Source organism: Chroicocephalus ridibundus, chromosome 1 (genome assembly GCF_963924245.1).
Source record: "Chroicocephalus ridibundus chromosome 1, bChrRid1.1, whole genome shotgun sequence".
In the NCBI taxonomy this organism is placed as follows: domain Eukaryota; kingdom Metazoa; phylum Chordata; class Aves; order Charadriiformes; family Laridae; genus Chroicocephalus; species Chroicocephalus ridibundus.
In genome coordinates, this window is record NC_086284.1 from 1,735,382 (window position 1) to 1,757,215 (window position 21,834).

The following is a 21,834-nucleotide window of genomic DNA, read 5'->3' on the forward strand; positions in this document are numbered from 1 at the left end:
ACCAGCCAATTACACATTAAACAAGAAAAACAAACTACAAACAAGAAACTGAGTGTTTGTAAAGTGTTTTTTCACTGTAGCTTTCTAGATTTAAATCTAAGGTTGCTAAAGACACTATTTCAAATTAATTACGTTTCCAGCATTCTGAAACAAAAACACTGAATTGTCAAATGTCAATCATAAAATGACCAAAAAAATAAATATCATTATACAAAACTGAAAATCCATAGACACAAACCGTACCTGCTTTTCCTTTCGATGAGAATAGCCATATAAGAAGCAGGTAAAGCAGCACCAAAGCCAGGAGACCAAAAGTAGAATTTTCCAAGTATCCTCCTGAAAATGCAATTTGTACACACATTACATGCAAAGCAACTGAACCATTCACGTACAACACCATATTTTACCTCTATAATAAAATTAGATACACTTTATTAAGATGAATTTTGCCCCTTTACATTAATCAATACTTGCAAATAAATACTAATCATTATATTTTTACAGCTGGATAGTTCTCAGAGGGGTTCCCACAGTGCTTCATAAACATTAAACACCTGAAATACTTCATTAATATATACATTTCATTTAAAGGATTACTTTGCTTCGAAGAAAACAGTGCTTTCAAGAGACGTTTCTGAAAAAATGCAGATATTAATCACAGAATAATCTTCTAAAAGAACTGCTATTTGTCCAAATACCTCTGGAGGAAGATGTGCCTTGTGGAATGTAGGGATGCAATCAGGTGAGCCAGAAATCAAATCAAATTATCATAATATACATCACTTTCCAAAGACAGATAGTCTGCTGATGCTAAAACCAGCAAACCACTCATTTACAGTAAGCCAAGGAATCAATCTGTACATTACAGAGCTGGAAGCAACAGTGACATCCCAGTTCCATTAAGGTGGGAAAGCTCTATTTTTTGTGTAACAAGATCTGGATTTCACTTGAAGAGTCCACACAATTTCAACTGTGCAAATTCCTCCAGCAATAAGAGTTAAAAAAAAAAATAGTTACACAAATGACAACATCTAAGAAAATATTTCTACAAATTGGTCACCGTTAAAGGAGAAAAGCCAAAATGCACATCAGACACAATGGCACCAACCATATTTGGTGTGTTCAGGACACCCGCATCTTCCAACTAATTCAGGTTGATCGCAGAAGCAAACGATGGTCAGGCAGTCATGAAATTTGGTAACGTGATAACAAACATACTTCAGTTACACCAATGTTGCTCAGCTGATAAGCACTATCAGTCCAGGAAGAGAGTGTTACAATGGAGTCTACCCTTCCAAAACACAGTGAACAAAATACCACTGAAAAAAAATGGCAAACACATACAGGGTAGAAAAGGAAATTTTCTTAGATAAAATTTCATGTTGACAACACAGGAGAGAGAACAAAGATAATTAATCAATGCCATCTGACTAGCCCTCTTTTCACTCGTGCTGTACGAGGCGTGATTAGCCTCATTTCATACCTCACCTGCACAAATAACATTACCAGCGAGCAATGCCAGCTTATGTTCATACGTGAAAACAGAGCCAGTGTATCAGCAGCAAGTGATGTAATGGCAATTACACACGCTGCTCATTCCCACGGCTGCAAAAGGATAATTTCTCAGGATGACAATGCCAAATGCTGCAGGAGCTAAAGTTCATTATTAGGACTCTCTCGGAAAGCAATTACTGTATGAAGTTTCAGAGAAGCCATTTTAAACATCTTAATAAGTATGAACGCATCTTACCAGACACACCTGTTAAGTAACAGAACAAATGTCTTTTCTGTGGGAAAGAAACAAGAATTTGTTCTTTTGGCACGGTTTAGAATCCCTGCACGAATGCTTGCGTCTTTGGTTTGATAAGAATTTGGAAACAACAGTAACATATTTCACATAATAAAACCCAGTGGAAATTAAAATGCCCAATCAGTAAGTGAAACATTTAAACTTCTGCTAAAGTAAATGAAAACAAGCTTTTGTTATTATTTGCATGGTTATTTTCACAGGCTCTATGGTTCGAAATTGGAATGAGAAATATGAGTTCATTATGCATCTAATTCCTCAATGTACAACTGTATCTAAAACTCAGAGGCTGGTTGATACATAAGGCTGAATCTCACTAAGCACGGTAATGTAAAGCTGTACGCAGAAAAACTTCATTATTCTAGTCGCTAGACTAAGGGAACCGTGTCTTCAGGAGGTTTTGCATTCAACAAAACCGAAAACCTAAAACTCACACCTTCCATTTAACAGATGTAATGCTTGTCAACACTGGAGCTCAGCACTTCCGTCTGAAGCCCAGACAGATGTAGTCTTCTGGATCTCACCAGCAGAAGAGATTACAAGCCCCAGCTGGCCTGTCACGCATCCGTAACAGAGCTCATCGCCCCCACTGCTCTGACGGCAGAGCAGCCTGCACATACGGCCCCATTCACTAGAGGAAAAAAAAAAGAGGGGGAAAAAAAAAAAAAAGGCAGCCAACTTAGCTTGGTAATTCCTTCTAGAACTATTTTAAATGCACTTTCTTGCCTCAAGTTCTTGCCTACATCCCTCTACTCTGCCCTGGTAAGACCCCACCCGGAGTACTGTGTCCAGCTCTGGGGTCCCCGACATAAGAAGGACGTGGACCTGTTGGAGAGGGTCCAGCAGAGGCCACAAAGATGCTGGGAGGGCTGGAGCCCCTCTGCTGTGGGGACAGGCTGAGAGAGCTGGGGGGGTTCAGCCTGGAGAAGAGAAGGCTCCGGGGAGAACTTATAGCCCCTGCCAGTCCCTAAAGGGGCACTACAGGAAAGCTGGGGAGGGACTCTTTATCAGGGAATGTAGCAACAGGACAAGCGATAACAGCTTTAAACTGAAAGGGGAGACTTAGATATTAGGAAGAAATGTTTTATGAGGAGGGTGGTGAGACACTGGCCCAGGTTGCCCAGAGAGGTGGGAGATGCCCCATCCCTGGAAACATTCAAGGTCAGGTTGGACAGGGCTCTGAGCAACCTGATCTGGTTGAAGATGTCCCTGGTCATTGCCAGAGGTTGGACTAGATGGCCTTTAAAGGTCCCTTCCAACCCAACACATTCTATGATTCTGTGATCCTTGAAAACATTTGCAGTAGTTTCTATTTTGCTGGTTTTCCCTAGGTGAAAGGAAGTAAATACTAAATGAGCATCAAACAGACATATTAGCACAAGCCAGACTTCTCACTGACAATTACATTTAATATTTAGGTCTTTTAACTGTTACCGCATGACTAAGACGTATTTTCAGTATACACAGTGACTGAAGATTTGCTGGGACCTGGGTAAAGGTATGAACAGAAGTGGTCACTTTATTCAGGACACCCTATATGTCTGCCAATGCAGCTCCTCCTTGGTGCTAGAAAAGAAGGAAACAGGCAGCTCTTCTCAAATCAGGAACTGTGCAGGTAAGTATGGGGTTAACATGTCCAGCTACAAACCCTTTAATCTGTTGCTTTGGTCTACAACTCCAGGAGGGTAAGATCAGTCAACTGCTGCGCAATTTTGCTTGAGTTACTGCTGAGCCCACTATAATATGCCTTCCAACCAAAAAAGATACAAAAAACTGCATCATGCATCCTATTATACCAACCTATCTACCACATCCCGTTTCTCCCCACTATCCAGAATCAGATCTAAAGCATCCAGGTCTCCACAGTCTCAAAAAAATCTCTTTGCATGGTTGCAAACAGAGCTCAGAAATACTCGTGCCACAGTTACGCAGAACGCCAGAGAGGTACCGATATTTCTTTGATGGATTAAAACACACGATACCAAACCGCATTCTGGGCTGGAAAACGACATACAATCACTTTTGCTCTCAGGGGCTTCTGAAGGAAGTACACAGTAATAAATTCAAGGAATCATACAAGTTCAAACTAAACATTAAAAAAAAAAAATGTGAAAAAGCCACAGAAATTGACTAAAAACAAAAAAGAAAGAAAAAAAAAAGAGGAGTGAAGTATCGTATTTCCATCCTCCATCACCCACCCAGAGAAGAGAAGGAAGCTTATACAGCTCAAGCTGCAAGACAACGTTGATATTAAGTACATTCCAAGTGAAGGACTTGTCAACATTATAATCTTAGGAAGAGCTCTTAAAAAAAATAAAAAGTACTCAACTTGTAAAGATGTCATGTATTTATACAGCTTTCTGGCTTGTTCTCATTTTCTTTCCAAATAATACTTACTCGGCTCCTTGACCATATTCAAGTACTGAACTGACTTGTTCAAAGGACGTGCCCATGACAAGTCTCAGACGCCCTCCTGATTCATAGCAGCTAGTTTAAAGCCCGTCCCCGTGTAAGCACAGAACTGCTTTTTTCCTCCTGATGCATTACTTTTCACTTTGTCAAATTTCATAAGTGATTTTCATCAACAGATTTTTCTGAAATGGATGAGAGTCAGTTTTAGATTTCTGTATCCTAAATAATATCATATTATCTCTCACATTATTCTTCACCTCTTTTTCTAGATTGTTTAGGTATTTCCAGAACAAAGGACACAGCAGGAACGTTACTGGCAACCTCTTTCTATTTTGAAAACTGATTATTTACCCCTTGTTTGGTTTCACATATTTTAACTACTTGCTAATCATTTTCTAATTCCTGGAATACAACTTGTCTTTCTTCTTGAAGAGTCCTTGAACAAGAAATCTCGTCAAAATCATTTGGGAATTCATGTATAATGCACCAATCATATCATCACCAGATATATATTTTTCCTTCAAAGAACACCAGTAAATTTTGAAGGTTGGACTTCTCTGATAATCATATTATCCATTGTTAGTTTGAAATGTCATTTAATAGCTCTTGCTATTCCTATTCATATCCCATTTACTTAATTGCTGAGGCTCTGAATTTTATTCCTGTCCAAAAAACTGCCAAATACTCCTTATAATTGGACTTTCATATTCATAAGGCTTCCTAAATACTTTCTTATTTTGCCTTTATTTATGATTTCAGTTCACCAGCCCCATTTGACACCCCAGCCAGCAGGGAGACATTCTTTTATTTGCAAGTCTTGCAATTGCAGGCGGTGGGCAGTCTGCAGAGACCCTACCAGCAGAGGTTCTGCTGGAGGCCACAACTCTTCATGGGCACCTCTTTGCAACAGAAAACGCGTGTACACCTCTTAAAACGTTTGTTGGTTAGTGCACAGCTGTAAGAACAGTAGGGTAATAAGCATTGACATGTATCCCTTGTCACGTTAAATTGTTAGAATTGTCCTTTGCATGGGAAGTGCATGGACTCAGTAACATTCCCATCACTCAGTCCACATCTGGCCACGCACTTTGCTTTGGAGGCCAAAACAGCTTTAGATAACTGTGCTCCATGTAAGCAAAAGCAATGCCACACCAGCTGGCTTCAGAGTCCGACACTAATCTCTTACCTGCTTCATTGACTAGCACAGGCACAGCCATAGATCTGCTGTGGCTCGTAACCTCGGTCAGAGGAACGGCTGAAAACAGTAAATCCACTCCAGCTGAATTTAGAGAGTAACGTCTAACCCCAGCACTCAAGTAAGGCACTGCTCATTTACAGGCCAGCACGTGGCAGGATAAGGAAGGCCACTGCCAGCTCAGAGGTGTAAAGGTAAGTCAATACAACTCAGATTGCTAGAAACATGCATATTCTTTAGAGCTTGTTACTTAAGGATTCACTTTGAACTTTGCAAATTATTTACTTAAAAAGTGTTCCATGGCTCCTCCGCCAGCTCCTCCTCTTCTTAGTCTTCTCCCTCAGCTTTGAAGCAAAGTTTAGGGGCTTATAAACAGCTCTAGAAGTAGGGCATAATGGGTTTGATTAGCTTTTAGAGGGGCTGTTGAGTGCACTGTCAGATAACTTCCAGAAATTCATAGCTACTGTAGGCTTTAGATGTCTATGTATAACATCTCTTACAATAAATGCATTTAGATCTAGGACACCATCATGTTCATAAACAGCAAAGCTTAACTTTTAACTGTCCTGACAGTTACCTGAAATACACACTGGAAACAGCTCAGAATACAGAAGTGGCATTTGTACTCATTTTTCAGAGCAAGTCTGTATCTTACAGAACCCCAGAAGCTGTGCTGGGATTTCCTTCGTTTATGTCCACAAACATGGAAAGTACAAACTTGGATGGCTGGATAAAGCTTAGGATAAATGAAAGTCATCACAGCCCCTGCATCAGGAAAATAGAAACCAACACCACATTACATCAGTTCTTTCTAGGAGAGAAAGATTAGGCCTTCCCAGTTCCCCTCTAGAATGTATTTGAATTTCCTGCAACAATGTATTTTGAGTCAGTAAAACAGAGAAAAGGAGGAAAAGTGAATACATTGACTTATTTACTGATTTAAAAGATTACAAGAACAAGAGAAAAAAAAAGGTTCACATTCAAGTGATAAGACCAGAATCAACAGCTGTTGCTTTTCTTACTCTTACCTATTACAAACAAGCCTATTATAAAAAAAAAAAAAGAGAAAAAAGACAAGTTATTTTGTAAATTGAGAAGTTGCGTAAAAATGGCGTTCCTGTTACATTTCATTTTTAGGACAGAATACCAACCTTAGAATGCAAAAGCAAGCGATATACAAGGTCCCATTTGCTGTCAGAAAGGAAGTTGATTGCAAGATCTCAGGTACCAGCTTGCGCAAATAATAGTCAAGTTTTCGCTTCCTGAGAATAGCTGCAATCTGAGGGAGGAGGGAAGAAAAAAAACAGGGGGGACAAATTTTAATTCAGTTAGGCTCTATTTTGCACATTGTAAAGAAAAATAAAAAAGTAAAAGGAGACATGCCCATTTAAGTAGTAAATCAAAGCCTCTTAGATTTGCTGGTTTTATGAACAATACCACAAAGTTTGCCTTTGAACTCGTTCCAGCTGTTACAATATTTATACCAGGAAATACATCAAGCAATCCTAAATGGGAAGTATAGGGGGAATTTTATTACCTTGTTACCGTTGGCCATAACAGCCAGAAACATTGTCTGCCAGATATCAGAACTTTTAAGACATGATAAATTTACACTGAGGTTCGTCTTTCAGACAATTGAACTATCGCATAAATAAGGTCAGAACATCACTAAAGTAATCCAAATACACAGTGTCTATGAAGTGATGACATATTTCTAAAGGCTTTTGACTCCAATTAACCAACTGCAAGTCCCCCAAAAATTTTCACCATCTGCTGGAAGAACAACACATTCCTAACAAATTTTATACAAATGGTATGTTATCCCTAAAAAACTGCATAAAGCAGAAAATAGGCTGGATCTAAAAAAAAACATGTTCTTTTTTGTCAGTTTAATGTATGTTCTACATTTTATAAAGAACAGTTACTTAATGACTCAAACACTGAAGATCCTCAAAGTCTTTTCTGTGAACAGAAATTCTGCAAAAATCTAATGGGAAGTGTAGAGAACCAGGCTCTACTCAGAGATGCACAGGGGTAAGACGAGAGGCAACAGACAAGCTCAAATATGAGAAAGTCAGATTACATCTAAGGAAGAAAAATTTTCACTTGAAGGTGGCTGAACATTGGGATCAGGTTGCACAAAGCGACTGTGGACTCTCCATCACCGCAGATCCTCAAAACTCAACTGGAAATGGCCCCAGGCAACCTCATCCAACTGGCCTTGCTTGGAGCAGGAGGCCGCGACTACCTGGCCTCCCAAGGTCCCTCCAACCCCCGTGCTCCTATGATTCCATGAAATTATACTTTGGGTGCACCATCAGACAGATTTTATTGTTTTTTTTTCTTTTTAATAGCATTATCATCTTTATCTGCACCGATCTCCCAGGAAGTCTCAAAACTGGCAGGAGTTTTCGGTCAATGCTTAGAATAAGAGAAGTTCCAAATAGAGCACGCTTCCTCCTGCTGGTGCTGGTGAGAACAACAGAAGATGTCCTGTCAAATCGGAATTGGCAACACCTCTCAAAGGTTCGGTTCCTCTGTTTAAAAACATGGGGGAGGGAGCTGTTCTGAAACACTGTCCGCTCATACTGAATAGCAAGTAGATGGTTTAGATTCAGAGATGGGCTGAGGATTCTGCTAAAAGTAACCACAGGGAAGTTCTGCCAAAATCTGTTTCCAAAAAGAATCTTGAACTAAGGATTAAGGAGAAATATATGCATAAACAGACTTCTGAAAACAGATTTACACATTACTTAAGTGTCAAGACTGCTTAAACCATAATGGATTAGGCAATAATGCAATCCAGATAATCTTTCTGTTGAAGAAAAGCCTTAACGTAGTCTAAGTGACAGATCACTAGTTGCTACCTCCTCAGCTATTTCTAGCCTACTGTATGAAGGTCATGAACACCTGGAACAAAATAACAATTTTTTGCTTTTAAGAACACAGACTTTACAGTGTGAAGCCTTGCTTCCTCATACCAAAGTGTCATTAAGTACAACAGGAAAAGATTGGTATCTTATACATTAATATCAAATCAAACTCTAAAACTTATTTCTGTAGCTTCTACAACAAGCTTTAGACTAATACAAATTTCTGCTTTCTCTTCTCATTACTGTTCAACTCCCAAGTGAAAAATAGAAAGAGAACCAGGAACAACAACACACCAACCAGTGCAAAGAAACAATGCACATGATGACTGAATGAGCTCTATGCTTACGGGCAACGGAGTTTGACGCATGCCCAAAAAAAAAAAAAAAAAAAAATCAAACCACAAAATGCCCTCAAAACAAATAATGTTCATCACTTTCAAATTGTTTTATAAACATCAACTAAGCTAAATATTGTGTACAGCTGAAAACAGGCAAGAGCAGACTATTAAGCAGGCTCTCCTCCACCACCAATGGTGTGATTATATGGAAAAAATATTATAGATACTTCTGGACACCACCTTGCTCTCGCTTTCACTTCCACACACTTCAGAAAAGTATTATTAAAGTTGAGGTTGGCAAAACAGGAAGATTATGAAAGCCACCAGCCTGCAGCAGTTCATGATTCCCACTGGGATACCTTCACTCAAGTAACCTGCAAGGACACCGTGACAAAGGCCCAAATTCTTATAATAAATACACTGCTCAAGGATTAGCAGCAGACATTGCTAGCAGGTTGAAGCATGGAAGAAGAGGCCATCAGGACATCCAGTAGATACTTCCTTGGCAAACTACTAATCTCCATGAAGATGCTAACAGATGTAGCAGAAGGTCTGTACATTACCTGAGACACCCTGTAGAGCCAGAGAGACAGAAATGAACATCTCACTGACATTATGCCTCAGCTCTCCAGCTATGAAAGGAGCATACGCATCCTAGGACACCTCAGGGTGGTCTGCATCAGGACCTTAGTGTTGATAGCTGTAAAATTTAGCTTGAGGTGTTATTCACTACAAGAACGAAGGACTGCAATTCTGCTTCAGCTCACTGATCCAAACTGGGAATGGCCAAAACCAGCTCCATACCTCCCATTACTCATCACCCTTCTCCATAATTTCTTAGTTTCACTCTTCTCTTTTTGAGATGGACTGACAAAAATTTCATAAAACAAAATGCTTTGGTGCTTATAAATTATTATAGATTTTCAGCTTCAGTAAGATAGTACAGCACATTTGCAACGCGAGTGGAGCACTGCTGTGTGAGATAACACCCCAAGTGTTTGCTGCTATGTGAAACCCAGACACAAGGCTGCCTCCCCGCCATCTCACGCTGCCCATGCTGCCTCACCTCAGCTCACCTCCTAACCCAGAGGGCTAGCCGCGGTCCAGGGAACAGACGTAACACACTCCCCACACCACTGTAAGACCATGATTTTACGGGAGAGAAAAGCACAATCCACTTCCAATGCTGCCTCTCCCTTTATTTCTGAAGGCATGCTGTTTTTCCTGTCTATTACCCTTTATGAGAAGGAGAAGACTGCCCAAAAAATGTCTGGAACCAGGGAGAAAAGACTCCACCGGATGCCTGTGGATTATGACCCAGGTTTCATTTATTCATGACTTCTCCAGGCAGACCACAGCAATGCAGCCTTACCTACCTCAGGGTGAAGAATGCTCCAGCATCTCCTTTGACTAACAGTGGCTTAGGAACACATCAGATCTGCTGCAACTTCCTACCCTGCCTTTCCATAAGCACTGAGTCACTCTTAAAATCTGTTATTTTCAAGGCACCCAACGACCTGGCCTTAGGATACTTAGAAGGGCTACACAAGGCTCTGGGATAAAGACTGTCATTAACAACTCCACCCTTCAATGGAACTTACATTTAATCAAGACAACCCCTCCCTGTACAGCACCACCTTTCCTTATAAAAAAAAAAAAGTATCAGTAAAACTTTTTCACAGTTACTAAGAGCTGTCACTGACTGCACCATTTTCCATTTCAGATTGAAGGCGCTTGGCTTTCACTTCTCATTTACATATGTACCGTGTATCATGCATCTAAAAAAACAAAATGACAAAACTGTAAAATCACAATGTCACCCTGTACACACATTTCTCTAGGGAAGAGAATAAAAGACCTATTGTAACCATTGGCCACCGTATATCCAATATACCATAAAAACTCTATCACGTAAAGCAATATGCTTGTCACCGACATTTAAAGTAACAACTAGAAAAGGCACTTTCTCAAGCAGATTTGCTCTCTGCAGGTAAAGAATACCCAGGTTTGAAATATTTACCTAATGTTAAGTATTTATTTATTCATCAAGAAAAATTCCAACACTATCAAGAGTTAAGCATTTCATTCAGCATAGAGTATAACCATTCCTCGCAAGTTAATTTGCAAGAATTCTGAAATACCTGGAAAGTGATAAAGAAAACCCACATTTCAAAAACTAAAACTAGTGTTTTCCTCTCACCACGTTTTTTCTTACAATATGACATTTTAAGTACTAAAAAGAAACTTTAAGCAGTAGTACAGTCTGCAGATGCAGTCTTTATTCAGCCTATGTAAGCATTAAACAGATTATTTCAGTACTAATTACCTCAGTCCATACCAACAGCTGCGCTGTCTGCCTGTAACAGCCTTCACAGCCCTTCTGCCATTTAAACTCCACTTTCTTCTCTCAAAATCAGAAGAGCTCCAGACACCACAGCTCTAGAAATAGGACAGAGTCCAGCTTTGCTAACATTTTTACACTATCATCTTCTAATACAGTCAACTAATAAATCCCGTCTTTCCCAGTCTCCCATAAGAAGTACTTTTCTAGATACCCAAACACTCAACAACTAAGAGCAAAAGGAAATTTGAAACAAATCATGCCCTGTGACAGGGCAGATGGCCCAAGAATGTCCAAAGTTTTTAGAACTTTCTGATTTCCTTCTATTCACATCCGCGAGTTCTAGCTCTTGATCTCCCTCCATTGCAACGCTGTCTGCAGAAAATACAGATACACTGCAGAAGAAACGAATGAATCACAGTTGGAGGAAAGAAAAGGATCAATGCGGGATGGGGGGGAAAGGATGAAACAAAACGAATTCTACATATTTCATCATTAAAAACCTAAACAGCAGAGACAGAAAAAAGATAACGGAGAGAACACTAAAAAAAAAAAGGCTGAAGAGAACAGATTTAATTCTAAAAAAATCAGGTACGTTAAAATATTAAGAAATAAGTAGTCAGAAAATTTTTAAGCATTCAAATACCATAACACAGGCATTAAAGATTGTTTTAATATTTTAAATGTCTCTTGCTGCTTTTCCAGTGATTTGCAAAAGCCCGTAAGAGAATCCCAAGCCTCTCCTACATACAAGAGTAGACTCCTGTTATTTAAATGACAGAGTAACACACATGTAATTGTATGACAAAATTTTAAGAAAGTAAAAAATGTCATAGCATCAAGTCTAAAGAATCAGTAGTACAAGTGGAGATAGCTTAAGAAATTTATATCTATTGCTGTATTTACTTCATCTGCACACAAGTTGTACTTCACAACTATAACTACGTAGGCTGTGTATCACTGGATATTATAATTATGAGGGTAAGCATATGCGCATCTGGATGAAATTTAGATAGATCACAACACTTCGGTCCTCAGACAACCAAACTTTTGCATGCTACATTCAGACAAGACAAATACATTACTCCTTCAAGTGAGAAACTGATTTGATGAAATATACCCTGATTGTCCTTGTGTAACATCTGTGCCCTGCACACACAGAGGAAGGAGAAGAAATTCAACACCTGCCAGCCTGATTTCCAAAAAAAGTACTTCTGGCCCCAAACACAATTAGTTTGGTACTACGAATGTGGGCAGGTAAAGCCTCTTGAGTAAGGTAACTCAAGCACAGGGGAAAGAAGATTTCCTTTCCACACTGAAGACTGATCCAGCCCTGCCCAGAGTCCTATTATCACCTCTGGGAAAACTGAAAACAGAAAGACTCTGACTTAATTTTAAGTAAAATAACTCCTTTCCTCGCTTCTGCACACAACTGTTTAAAACCTGAAACCCAAAATTCAATTATGCTTTAATGCTGGCCTGGCAGCGTTTGAAGGCTTCTGAAGGCAACCCCACACCCTTGTTACTTACAAACAGGGACAGATACCACAGAAAGACTTGACCACAAACCTGTCCTCCAGAATCCTTGAATATACAAACACCACAACAATTCCCTAAACAGCTGATTATCTGGTATGCACCTTGCCCAGACTGGAATATTTCTCCTTCTCCTGTTCATCAACTCAATGTAAACTGAACACAGATTTACTCTCTGATGGTAATGACCCCATTCCCCCTACAGTTTAAAACAAGCTCTGATTTAACTCTCACTCAAACACTTTGGCCATTACCATCTTGAAACAGACAGACAGAAAATGTTCATATATATGAAAAATTATATTTAATTAATTAAAAAAAAAAACTGCCATGAAATTATATTTAACATAGGTAGAAAAACCACGAGAGGCAGGCTATTACATCTCCTCAAACACCGTTTTCATGTGAATAGAAATAAGGGTAGAAGGAAGAAATGTGGTTTTCAGACATTTATGTAGAGGAGGTGCAAGGAGGAGATCACTCCTCAAATCAAATGCAAACACTCTCGAAATAATACATTAGTTGCTCTAAGAATAAACACTGTTAATTATCTGAACTCCAAACCCACTGTATTTTATGTCTGAAGTATTAAAAAAAGCCTACTCAGTAAAAATAAAAGAAATAGACATAAAAAATATTTTCTAACGTTAACTACAGAATTCATACAACTGTATTTTAACTCTCCAACATGAAAACGGAATTATGAAAAATCAGTCCACCAGATTCAGGATACCATCAGTTTGTGGAACAGCATTAATGAAGTCCTTTCTTTTTTTAATTTAGACTTCACATACAAATTTTAAGCCCTATAAAACTAAAAAAATCAGAACTGATTTATTCTGTCTGAACCACAGAAAGAATTTATGCATTTCCAACACTATCCTTAAAACACAGCTGCATAGTCTTGCACAAGACTTTCAGCCAGGCTATTAACGTGTTCAGCAGAAAAGGAACACGAGACTCAAAAACCAGCTTCCCCATGGTCAGGGGCACCAGTCAGGCCTGATTATTTTAACGATGTGTCATGTAACACCTACAAGTAATCATCACCCAACCGCAATAACCTGAGCTTCACCTCCAGTATCCTCAGCCTTCACCTCTGTCCCTGAACTATGGATTCCCCAGGAGGAAACGTGCACAAAGGATGGTGCGACTTAATGAGTGTGCAAATTGGCTGCCCAACGTACACAGTCTGACAGGTTACAGGGCAGGCTAAAAAACCACAGACCTTGCACCAACCCTGCCATTGTGTGTACAACATCATTTTTTTCTCTTCTTCCTCCACCAAACCACCATTTCCTAAGTTTGTACAGTGTGTATGTCTTTAAGAACACTGCCCCTCCATCAATTTTAGTGAAATTAGCCAACACATACAACACCGACTGACGGAAACTGAAAAAACACACTATTGTCTCTCTCATTCCTTCACAATATCCAACTAAAATCAAGCACATCAAAACAGAACTTTTTTTTTTTTAATTTAAAAAATAATAATTAAAAGAATTACAGAAATATTCAGACACCTAGACAAATCTCCAGGAACGCAGAGTTCAATGATATTTATAAGAGTGGCTGTCTGGCACATTTAGACACCTTTAAAATGCAAATTTATAGACAATCAATAATGCTGTGTAGATCCTTTATATAATACATACACTGCAAGTCATTAAAAAGCCAAGGAAAATTTTATAACTTAAGTCACACGTGCATGCTAAAAGCGAAGCAATCCCCGGTCTTTAAACCAGTTAAGAAAATACCCCAGATTACTCAAGCAGCATGCAGAGCTACAGACTGATGTCAGATTTCTTTCATAATTATATTCAATTATTTATATGTTCTATTATAACCATTTGCAATTTTGTATGAATTTTACAAGAAAATTATTCCTGTGCTTTATAAAAATTATTTTTAAGCGCTTTGCAGTAACTTAATCTCAAAATGCCCTCAGGTAACACTTGGGTTTTGAAAGACACTGTTGTTGAAATCAGCAATTTGTTCTCATGCCTCTTCTTAAACATTCAGATTTGTTTTTCCTCAATTAGCTGGTCCCTCCCTGATTTCACGGATTACAAAGCCTGGCTTCCAGATTTTTTCATTTCATAAATCAGCTCCTGCAATACTCTGAGGAAGAGCGTGTGCCTCCTGCTTTCTGACTTCCTCTGTCCCTTGTGGGATGTTACATGAGGATCACCATCAGGGGGTTGGGTTGTTTTGGTTTGGCTTTTTTAAAACTTTCCGTATCATCCACCCAACTAAAAAAAGAAGCGAACAGTACTCACGTACTCTTTGAATGACATTTAAATTACCTCCAATCCTGGCATGACTCTCGTTCCATGACAACTTATCTTCACTGCTTGTTTCCCTTGTGCTTAAATGAGTAGAGGGCTATTTTTCATTCCCCTTGAAATGTACAACTCAGAATAATTTTCAATGATTTTCCCTCTTACCCTGAAATTCTTGCACTTGACGAGTACAGCTGTACCAACTGAAAGGAAAAGAGTTATGTCTCCTTGATAAACAGTCCCTTTAATGATTTTTGCTGGTTCCCAGTATTTGTGGTGTCTTTACCAAGACCTTTGCTCCTTCAGTCAAGGTTGGAGGGCTTTCCCTGGTTTCCACCATTACTGCAATGCAGGTTCCAGGTTACTCCTTGCAGCTTTGAGCATAAATTCTTCAGTCCAGATGAATTCAGTAACTGATCCTTTTGAAATTTTCAGTATCTCAAAAAAAGACTATTTTTGTTTATTTTCAATTTATCACAGAATTTTACTCATCTGGCCTGAAAGCAACCTGAACAGAGCAGAAGATCGCAGCCTGGAACAAAGATACCACAACCGGGTTCTCACTTTAGTAACACTTAAGCTAATTTTAGTCATATTTAACCCAGCTTCCAGAAGAATTTAAAGGCAAGAACACACCGACCTACATGTCACTCATAACACAGCACAGAGGTACAGGAAACTACACAGTACTGAGATGATCAGATATCCCAGCATGACGCAATCACACACCACCATCACAGCCACCCCAGGTACCGGGTCCTGAGAGAGATGAGTTTCCTAATGGCCTACCCCAGAGATCCAAGCTGGCATACAGAAGTGTATTCAAGGGTAACACTAACATCCTTCTTAGCCTCCCCACCCCCCTTTCAAATGGTTCACAGCACAGACAAACAAAACATCACGTTTTAATAGACTCAGGAATTCTGGACTATTTTAGAATACAATCTGGCCAGTACAGCCTTCTCACACACCTCAGAAAGGTGACACATGATGACTATGTCTGCACTGGCAGATAAGACAGGATCTGTTTTAGTGTTAGCTGGCTCCCCAGCTTTGCCCAGGACCCATCCAAACAACTCTCCCTAAGAGAAACCAGGCTTGAAGCAAGCCTGAAGCAGCAGCAGCATGGCCAGTGTGCACCATCCATCCCTGGGGCCGCGTACATACAGCCAGGAAAGCGATGTGACACTCACACCTCATTCTGCCTCACTGCGATCTTTGGCTGGTGACACTGCCTTCCATCCAACAGTTTTCAAAACAATTCATTAGCGCAACAGTTAGGCTTGTTCTTATTATTACCTCTAGTCAATCAGCGATTTATCTGTGAAGAGACCTGCCAGCTGCCATGTGCATGACTACCCGGCCCATGTTGTACTAGTACCAATGTCCCTCTCATGTTTAGAGAAGAAAAAACACTTTATACTTGTACAATTGCTGATTGCATTTGTGACTTTAATTTTCCCAAGTAACAAGTGATAGGACAAGAGGAAACTGCCTCAAGTTGCGCCGAAGGGGTTGAGGATGGATATTAGGAAAAATTTCTTCACTGAAAGTGTTACCAAACATTGGAACGGGTTGACCAGGGTTGAGTCCCCATCCCTGGAGGTATGTAAAAGATGGGTAGATGTGGTGATTAGGACCATGGTTTAGTGGTGGTTTTGGTAGTGTTAGGTTAATAGTTGGACTCAAGGATCTTAAAGGTCTCTTCCAACCTAGACGATTCTATGATTCTATGATATACAATGCTGCCCTAGGAATCTTACAAAATAAATAACGCAGATTCAGAAAAACAATACAGACACTCAGGGGTCAGAGACAGACAAAGATGATACCAGCAATGGAATCATGAGTAGGAAAAAGAACTTCTGACACAGAAAGAAAAAGAAGCAATTGGCATCTAAGAACCTAAAGGCTATGACAAGCACAGGAGGAAGCAGATATGGCACAAGTATGAAAAATACTAGAAATGAGACCAAAATGAATACAAAATGAGTATGAAAAGAACAACAAAGGCAAGACCGAAATGAGCATGAAACGGGTATGAGAAAAAATTAAGTAAAAGAAATCAATAAAACATAGCAAGGCCCAAGGACTATTAAAAACTGTACTGGAATAGCAGATTCAGGTTACACCCGTTCCCCTAAATAGTTGGCGGAACCATCCCACAGTCCAGAGGACACAGAGCCACTGGCATCCACGCTGCTTTAGACTGGGTGCTCCTCTCCTTTATGCCAGCAGATTTGTCCTGGAGAGAGGTGTTTGGAGTCAAAGCCAGGAGTAAACTAACAGCCAGCATGAACCACAAGGGGGTCAGTGCTCAAGCTGTTCCCTGGCTGTGTCATTTAGCCCCAGAGGCATGCCGCGGTCGAGAGGAGATGGGCAGGACAGGGGTTAGGGTGGAGAGGCAGGGAGGGAGGCTTAAATTAAGTGAAGCAAGCAAATTATCAGAGTAGGAGAAAGAAAAGGTGAAAGGCACGGATGACTCTTGTCATCCCACAGGCAAAAAGTCAGAAGAATTAGCTCAACTGCAAAGTAGCAAACAGATGATTTTTACTTTATTTCAATTAAGAGGAAATGTTACCACCAGATCCAATTACTAGATTTACTACAAAGACTTCAACTAAGCATATTTATCTACTGCAAAATGTGCACCATCATCAAACAAGCACCTAAAACCTACAAACTCTCATGAAACAGAGAACTTTACTCTAACGCATGTGATGAATAGTGGATTTTCCATGTGAAATCAACAGAAATACAGAGAAACAAAAGCCGAAACAATTAAAACCTAATATTCCAGCCTCTCATTTCCCTCTGCCCAGCTTCATGCAATTTCCTTGTGAAATCATTCTCTTCTCCCCACCTCTGTGAATTTCTAGAAGTCTGAATTCTTCAACTTTGAAAACACAAGATTACACCTTCACATTTTCTTTAACCTTGAGTAACCTAAACTGGAAGTACAGATAGAACAAAGTACAACAAACTCTGATGAAGGACTTTTTCAGTAACATTTTCTTAAGATATCAAGACAGGCAGTTTTTTAAAAGTGTAATTATAAGGTTTATGGGAGATTGTTTGGGGTTTCTTCTCGGGGTGTAGGTGTTAAGCAGTTTTTAACTTTTGTCTTCTTTTTTTCCCCCTGTAAAAGTGTGCCTCAGAAGACTTGTGCATTGCGATATTTGGTTTGTGAAATACAAGCAGTCATAATTATGAAATAGGCATTCCTGGCAGCCCCTTCATATGGGGAGGGAAAATTCAATTTAGATATAAAACCTACTTTTTCTAAAGCAATCAATCTGGAGCAAAAATAAAAACAGTGAAAGTATGATATCTGAAGAATATATTTTTTCCAACTAAAAAAAAAAATACTCAAGCACAGTTATTAAAAAAAAAAACAACAGTGCAGTACTACTTAAAAGCAAAGACACTGTGCAGCCATTCATTTAAAACAAGTATTTTACTTATCAAACTCTAGCACCACTTCACTTGGCTCCATCAGTCTCTCATTGACTGAAGAGCGGCAAAACATTTAAGAGATGTGGGGTGTAGATGTTACGAGTTTGGGCTCTGGATTATAACTGTCCATAACCATGTTCTCTCCCAAACAACCTCTGACACTTTAGTCTCATCTATTCATTTTCATTCATTTCCACACAAGCTTTTGTGAGAGGAAACTCTTTCATCTACTTTCCTTCGTTATTAACTTGTGGCAACAGCAGGAACAAACAAGCAAGAAGCCATTTTACAGGCTTGACATCGAAAAATGAAGTGCAATTTTTTTTTGTTGCTGAGCTGTACATGGGACTGGGACTAAGTAGTACCAGAAACACTCTGAACATACACTGATATAAAGATAAAACAATGTAAGCCCATCCCCTTATGTGAATCTCAAAATACAGAAACATACTGAATGTTTGTACTGTCCAACTATGGTATTTCATTTACAAATACACGGTTTTCAAGCACAGTTTTGAGTCCAGCAAAGAATGACCTTAGTGATCACTTACTTAATTCAGGAGTGTTCTTTCCCTGCCAGCCTACTTAATGTGCAAGGCTTCTGCTTCCCCCTCTGCAGCTCCCACTGTACCCTTTCACTCTTTACCTTACACTGTCTCTGGTGCTCGTCAAATAAATCAATTCAATTCATTAATGCAGCTGAAAATTACCCCAGCTAAAAGCAGGGTAGTAACCTCTTTCTGGGTTAGTGAATGAATCTAATCTGCTCAAGGAGACTTAAGGTCCGAGACCACATAAAGAAAGGAGTGCAGTTATGTGTCTGGGAGCAAAGACAGACAAGTGTTTCTTCCCTCTTTAGGTAGCAGTAAGACTTTAGAGCAGCTCTGCTTTACATTATTCTGATAACTCAAGTCAAACACTGTCAACAAAAACATAAGAAAATTAAAAACTGTAAAGAAGGCAGTGTAAAAAACTGATGCAGATGTTTTGCAGTACAGCATGACATTGGTTGAGAAAGTTCCCACCCCACTTTGGATTTGTGACAAGACATAACTGTTCACGGGGCCACAGTGTAAAACCGATCAGGAAAACATTTTGGATTTTTGGGTTTGTTTTTCTTTCCAAAGAAATAAAAAGGGGGAGCTTTCCCCCTAGCCTGCGACCACACAACTGAGTGAACTATAACACAGCTATGACCAGGAGTCTATTTACCAGGTTTGGCTGCTGGAGAACTTTGATTTAATTACAGAGCTGTTTAAGCTGCTTTATCGTTAGCCAGACCTGACAGATCACCACTACGCCTCTCATGGCTCATTTCAGGCCCATTTTCTGCTGGTACAAGTATTCATGCTCCCACAGAGCAAACTGGATCAGAAAACAGATACAAAGAAAAAGTTACTGGGGAGGGGAGGACGAGGATAGGGAATGTTATCCTCTGAATTAGTTTCTGATCCAGCTCACTGTATGCTCACGCAAACAGCTGCCACTTCTGTTTGTGTCAGTTCAGAGTGAAAACGTTCTCTGTCAGACATGACAGCTCCTTAGGTCCACACTGCTACCAGTTATTAACTTTTTTTACCATGTAATTGGATATTGTCACAATTTTCACACAAGGAACACTTCAATGGGAGCTTAAATTAATTACGCCAGGACTGCTGCAGTCCCACTCCTTCCCTTCTCTTTATTACATATCTTGATAATTTTGTTTTACCAGCACTGGTAGAGTTGAAAGGACAGACTCAAGGACTTGTTTTCCTTTCTTTAAGACTTAGCTTCGAGCCAGCTCTCTACTCGATCCTCCGAGCACCACTACAGAAGCAACACGGAGGTGGGGGACAGAAAGAAGTGCTCACCTGCAGCGATTCCAGCTTAGATCAGCTTTCAGGATACATTTACGCAGATGGATGCAAACAGATCCCAACTCCTCTACCTACACCCTAATTTGCTGGAAGCAAGCCAGCTGCAGCTGCGGTGATATAACCAAGTCTAACTGCACGCTCAAGCTAAGATACGTCACCTGTAGGATACTCTCTGAATACTTAGACTCCTTTAGACTTCATGTATTTTTGTAGCGTTACTTCGTTATACAATAGAATCTTCAAGGTATCTCCAACAGCAACACATGTGCAATACACTTGCTACAGCCAAAGGTACAATGCTACCCTCCCAGGCAAATACTAAGTCTTTTTACTCAGATATCATACGTACTGGGAAATGGCAAAATTATGATGTTTAGGTTGTGCCCATGCCCTCCTACCCCTCACCAGCTTCACCCCTCTCACAGCATAATATGCCACCAGACCCCACCACCCCCTGTGCCCTTCTTCACCCTTCCTAGGTCCAGATTCAACACAGTCCTCCTCTCTTACCCCTCCCCACCTCAAGCATCAGCCTCCCCCCCCCCAACCCTTACACCCTCCAGCTCTCAAACCAAGCTGCCTCCCCCCATCTCTCTCCTCCCAGCACCAGACTCCCCCACAAAACATGCTTTTTACTCTTCTGCCCCCTCACCCCAGGGTCAGGCTGCCCCTTGACCTCTCCCCACCCTTCCTCTCCCAAAGAGCCCCTCTCCCCCCACCCCAGACCAGCCTCCCTCCCTCAATATGCCTCATGCCCTTCCCCCCCATGCCAGGCCAGGCTCCCCCCTGCTCTGATATCCCCTGTGCCTTCCCCACACACCCCTCACGCCCCTTCCCCTCACCTCAGGGCGGCCTCCCCCCACATCCCTTGTATCCTTCCCTTCCAGGCCAGGCTTCCTTTGCCCTGATACGTCTCATGGGCTTCCACCCAAATCCAAGGCCAGACTCCCCACGCCCTGATACCCCTTGTGCCCTTCCCAGGTCAGCCTCCCCCAGCATACCCCTCACACCCTTGACCCCCCTCAGGCCTGACCCCCACCATAGCCCTCACACCCTTGACCCCCCTCAGGCCTGACCCCCACCATAACCCTCACACCCTCGACCCCCACCACAACCCTCACACCCTCGACCCCCACCACAACCCTCACACCCTCGACCCCCACCATACCCCTCAAGCCCTCGCCCCCCCTTAGGCCAGACCCTCCCCTCATAGACTAACCCCCTCTCCCCGCCCCCCCCCGCAGACCCACCAGGTAGAGGGTACTGTAGATGCGGAGGGACTCGGCCAGCGCTCCCTGCGTGACGTGGAGGACGGCCCAGGAGCACCGCGGGTGCCAAGTGTGCCCGATCTCGTAGCAGCTGTGGGGGATGGACTTGCTCAGCGCCGCCATCTTTGCCGCTGCGCGGCGACTGAGACGGCGGGGGGGGGGCGCGCGGCCTCCGCGTCACCGCCGATGCAGGAGAAAGGTCGCGCAGGGCGCTGGCGGCGGCGGGGTTACTCGCGGGCAGCCGCTCCCCCCCCCCCCCCCCCCCCCTTCGCGCGGCTCGCGTGAGGCCCGCAGCCAATCCGCGGCCGCCGGGGGGCGGGGAGCAGCGGGGGCGGGGTGGCGCGAGCCGAGCGGCGGGGCGCGCGCTGCACGTGGGCTTGGGGGGGGCGCGCGGTGCTCCCCGTGTATGTGGTGTGTGTCCCCTGTGTGTGTGTCCCCTGTGTGTGTCCCGTGTCGTGTGTGTGTGT

The 21,834-nt window shown here is 41.4% G+C and overlaps 1 protein-coding gene across 1 annotated transcript in view; it reads right to left on the reverse strand.

The window, feature by feature from the left end:
• Positions 1-21,623, reverse strand: part of TMEM135 (transmembrane protein 135) — a 197,047-nt gene extending 175,424 nt beyond the window's left edge. The window contains exons 1-3 of the mRNA XM_063325297.1: positions 21,350-21,623; positions 6,566-6,693; positions 244-336 (exon numbers count right to left, since the gene is read on the reverse strand). Of these exons, the coding sequence (XP_063181367.1) occupies positions 244-336; positions 6,566-6,693; positions 21,350-21,490 (362 nt within the window). The 5' untranslated portion in view covers positions 21,491-21,623. The remainder of the gene's footprint in view (positions 1-243; positions 337-6,565; positions 6,694-21,349) is intronic.
• Between the last annotated feature and the right edge of the window lie 211 nt (positions 21,624-21,834).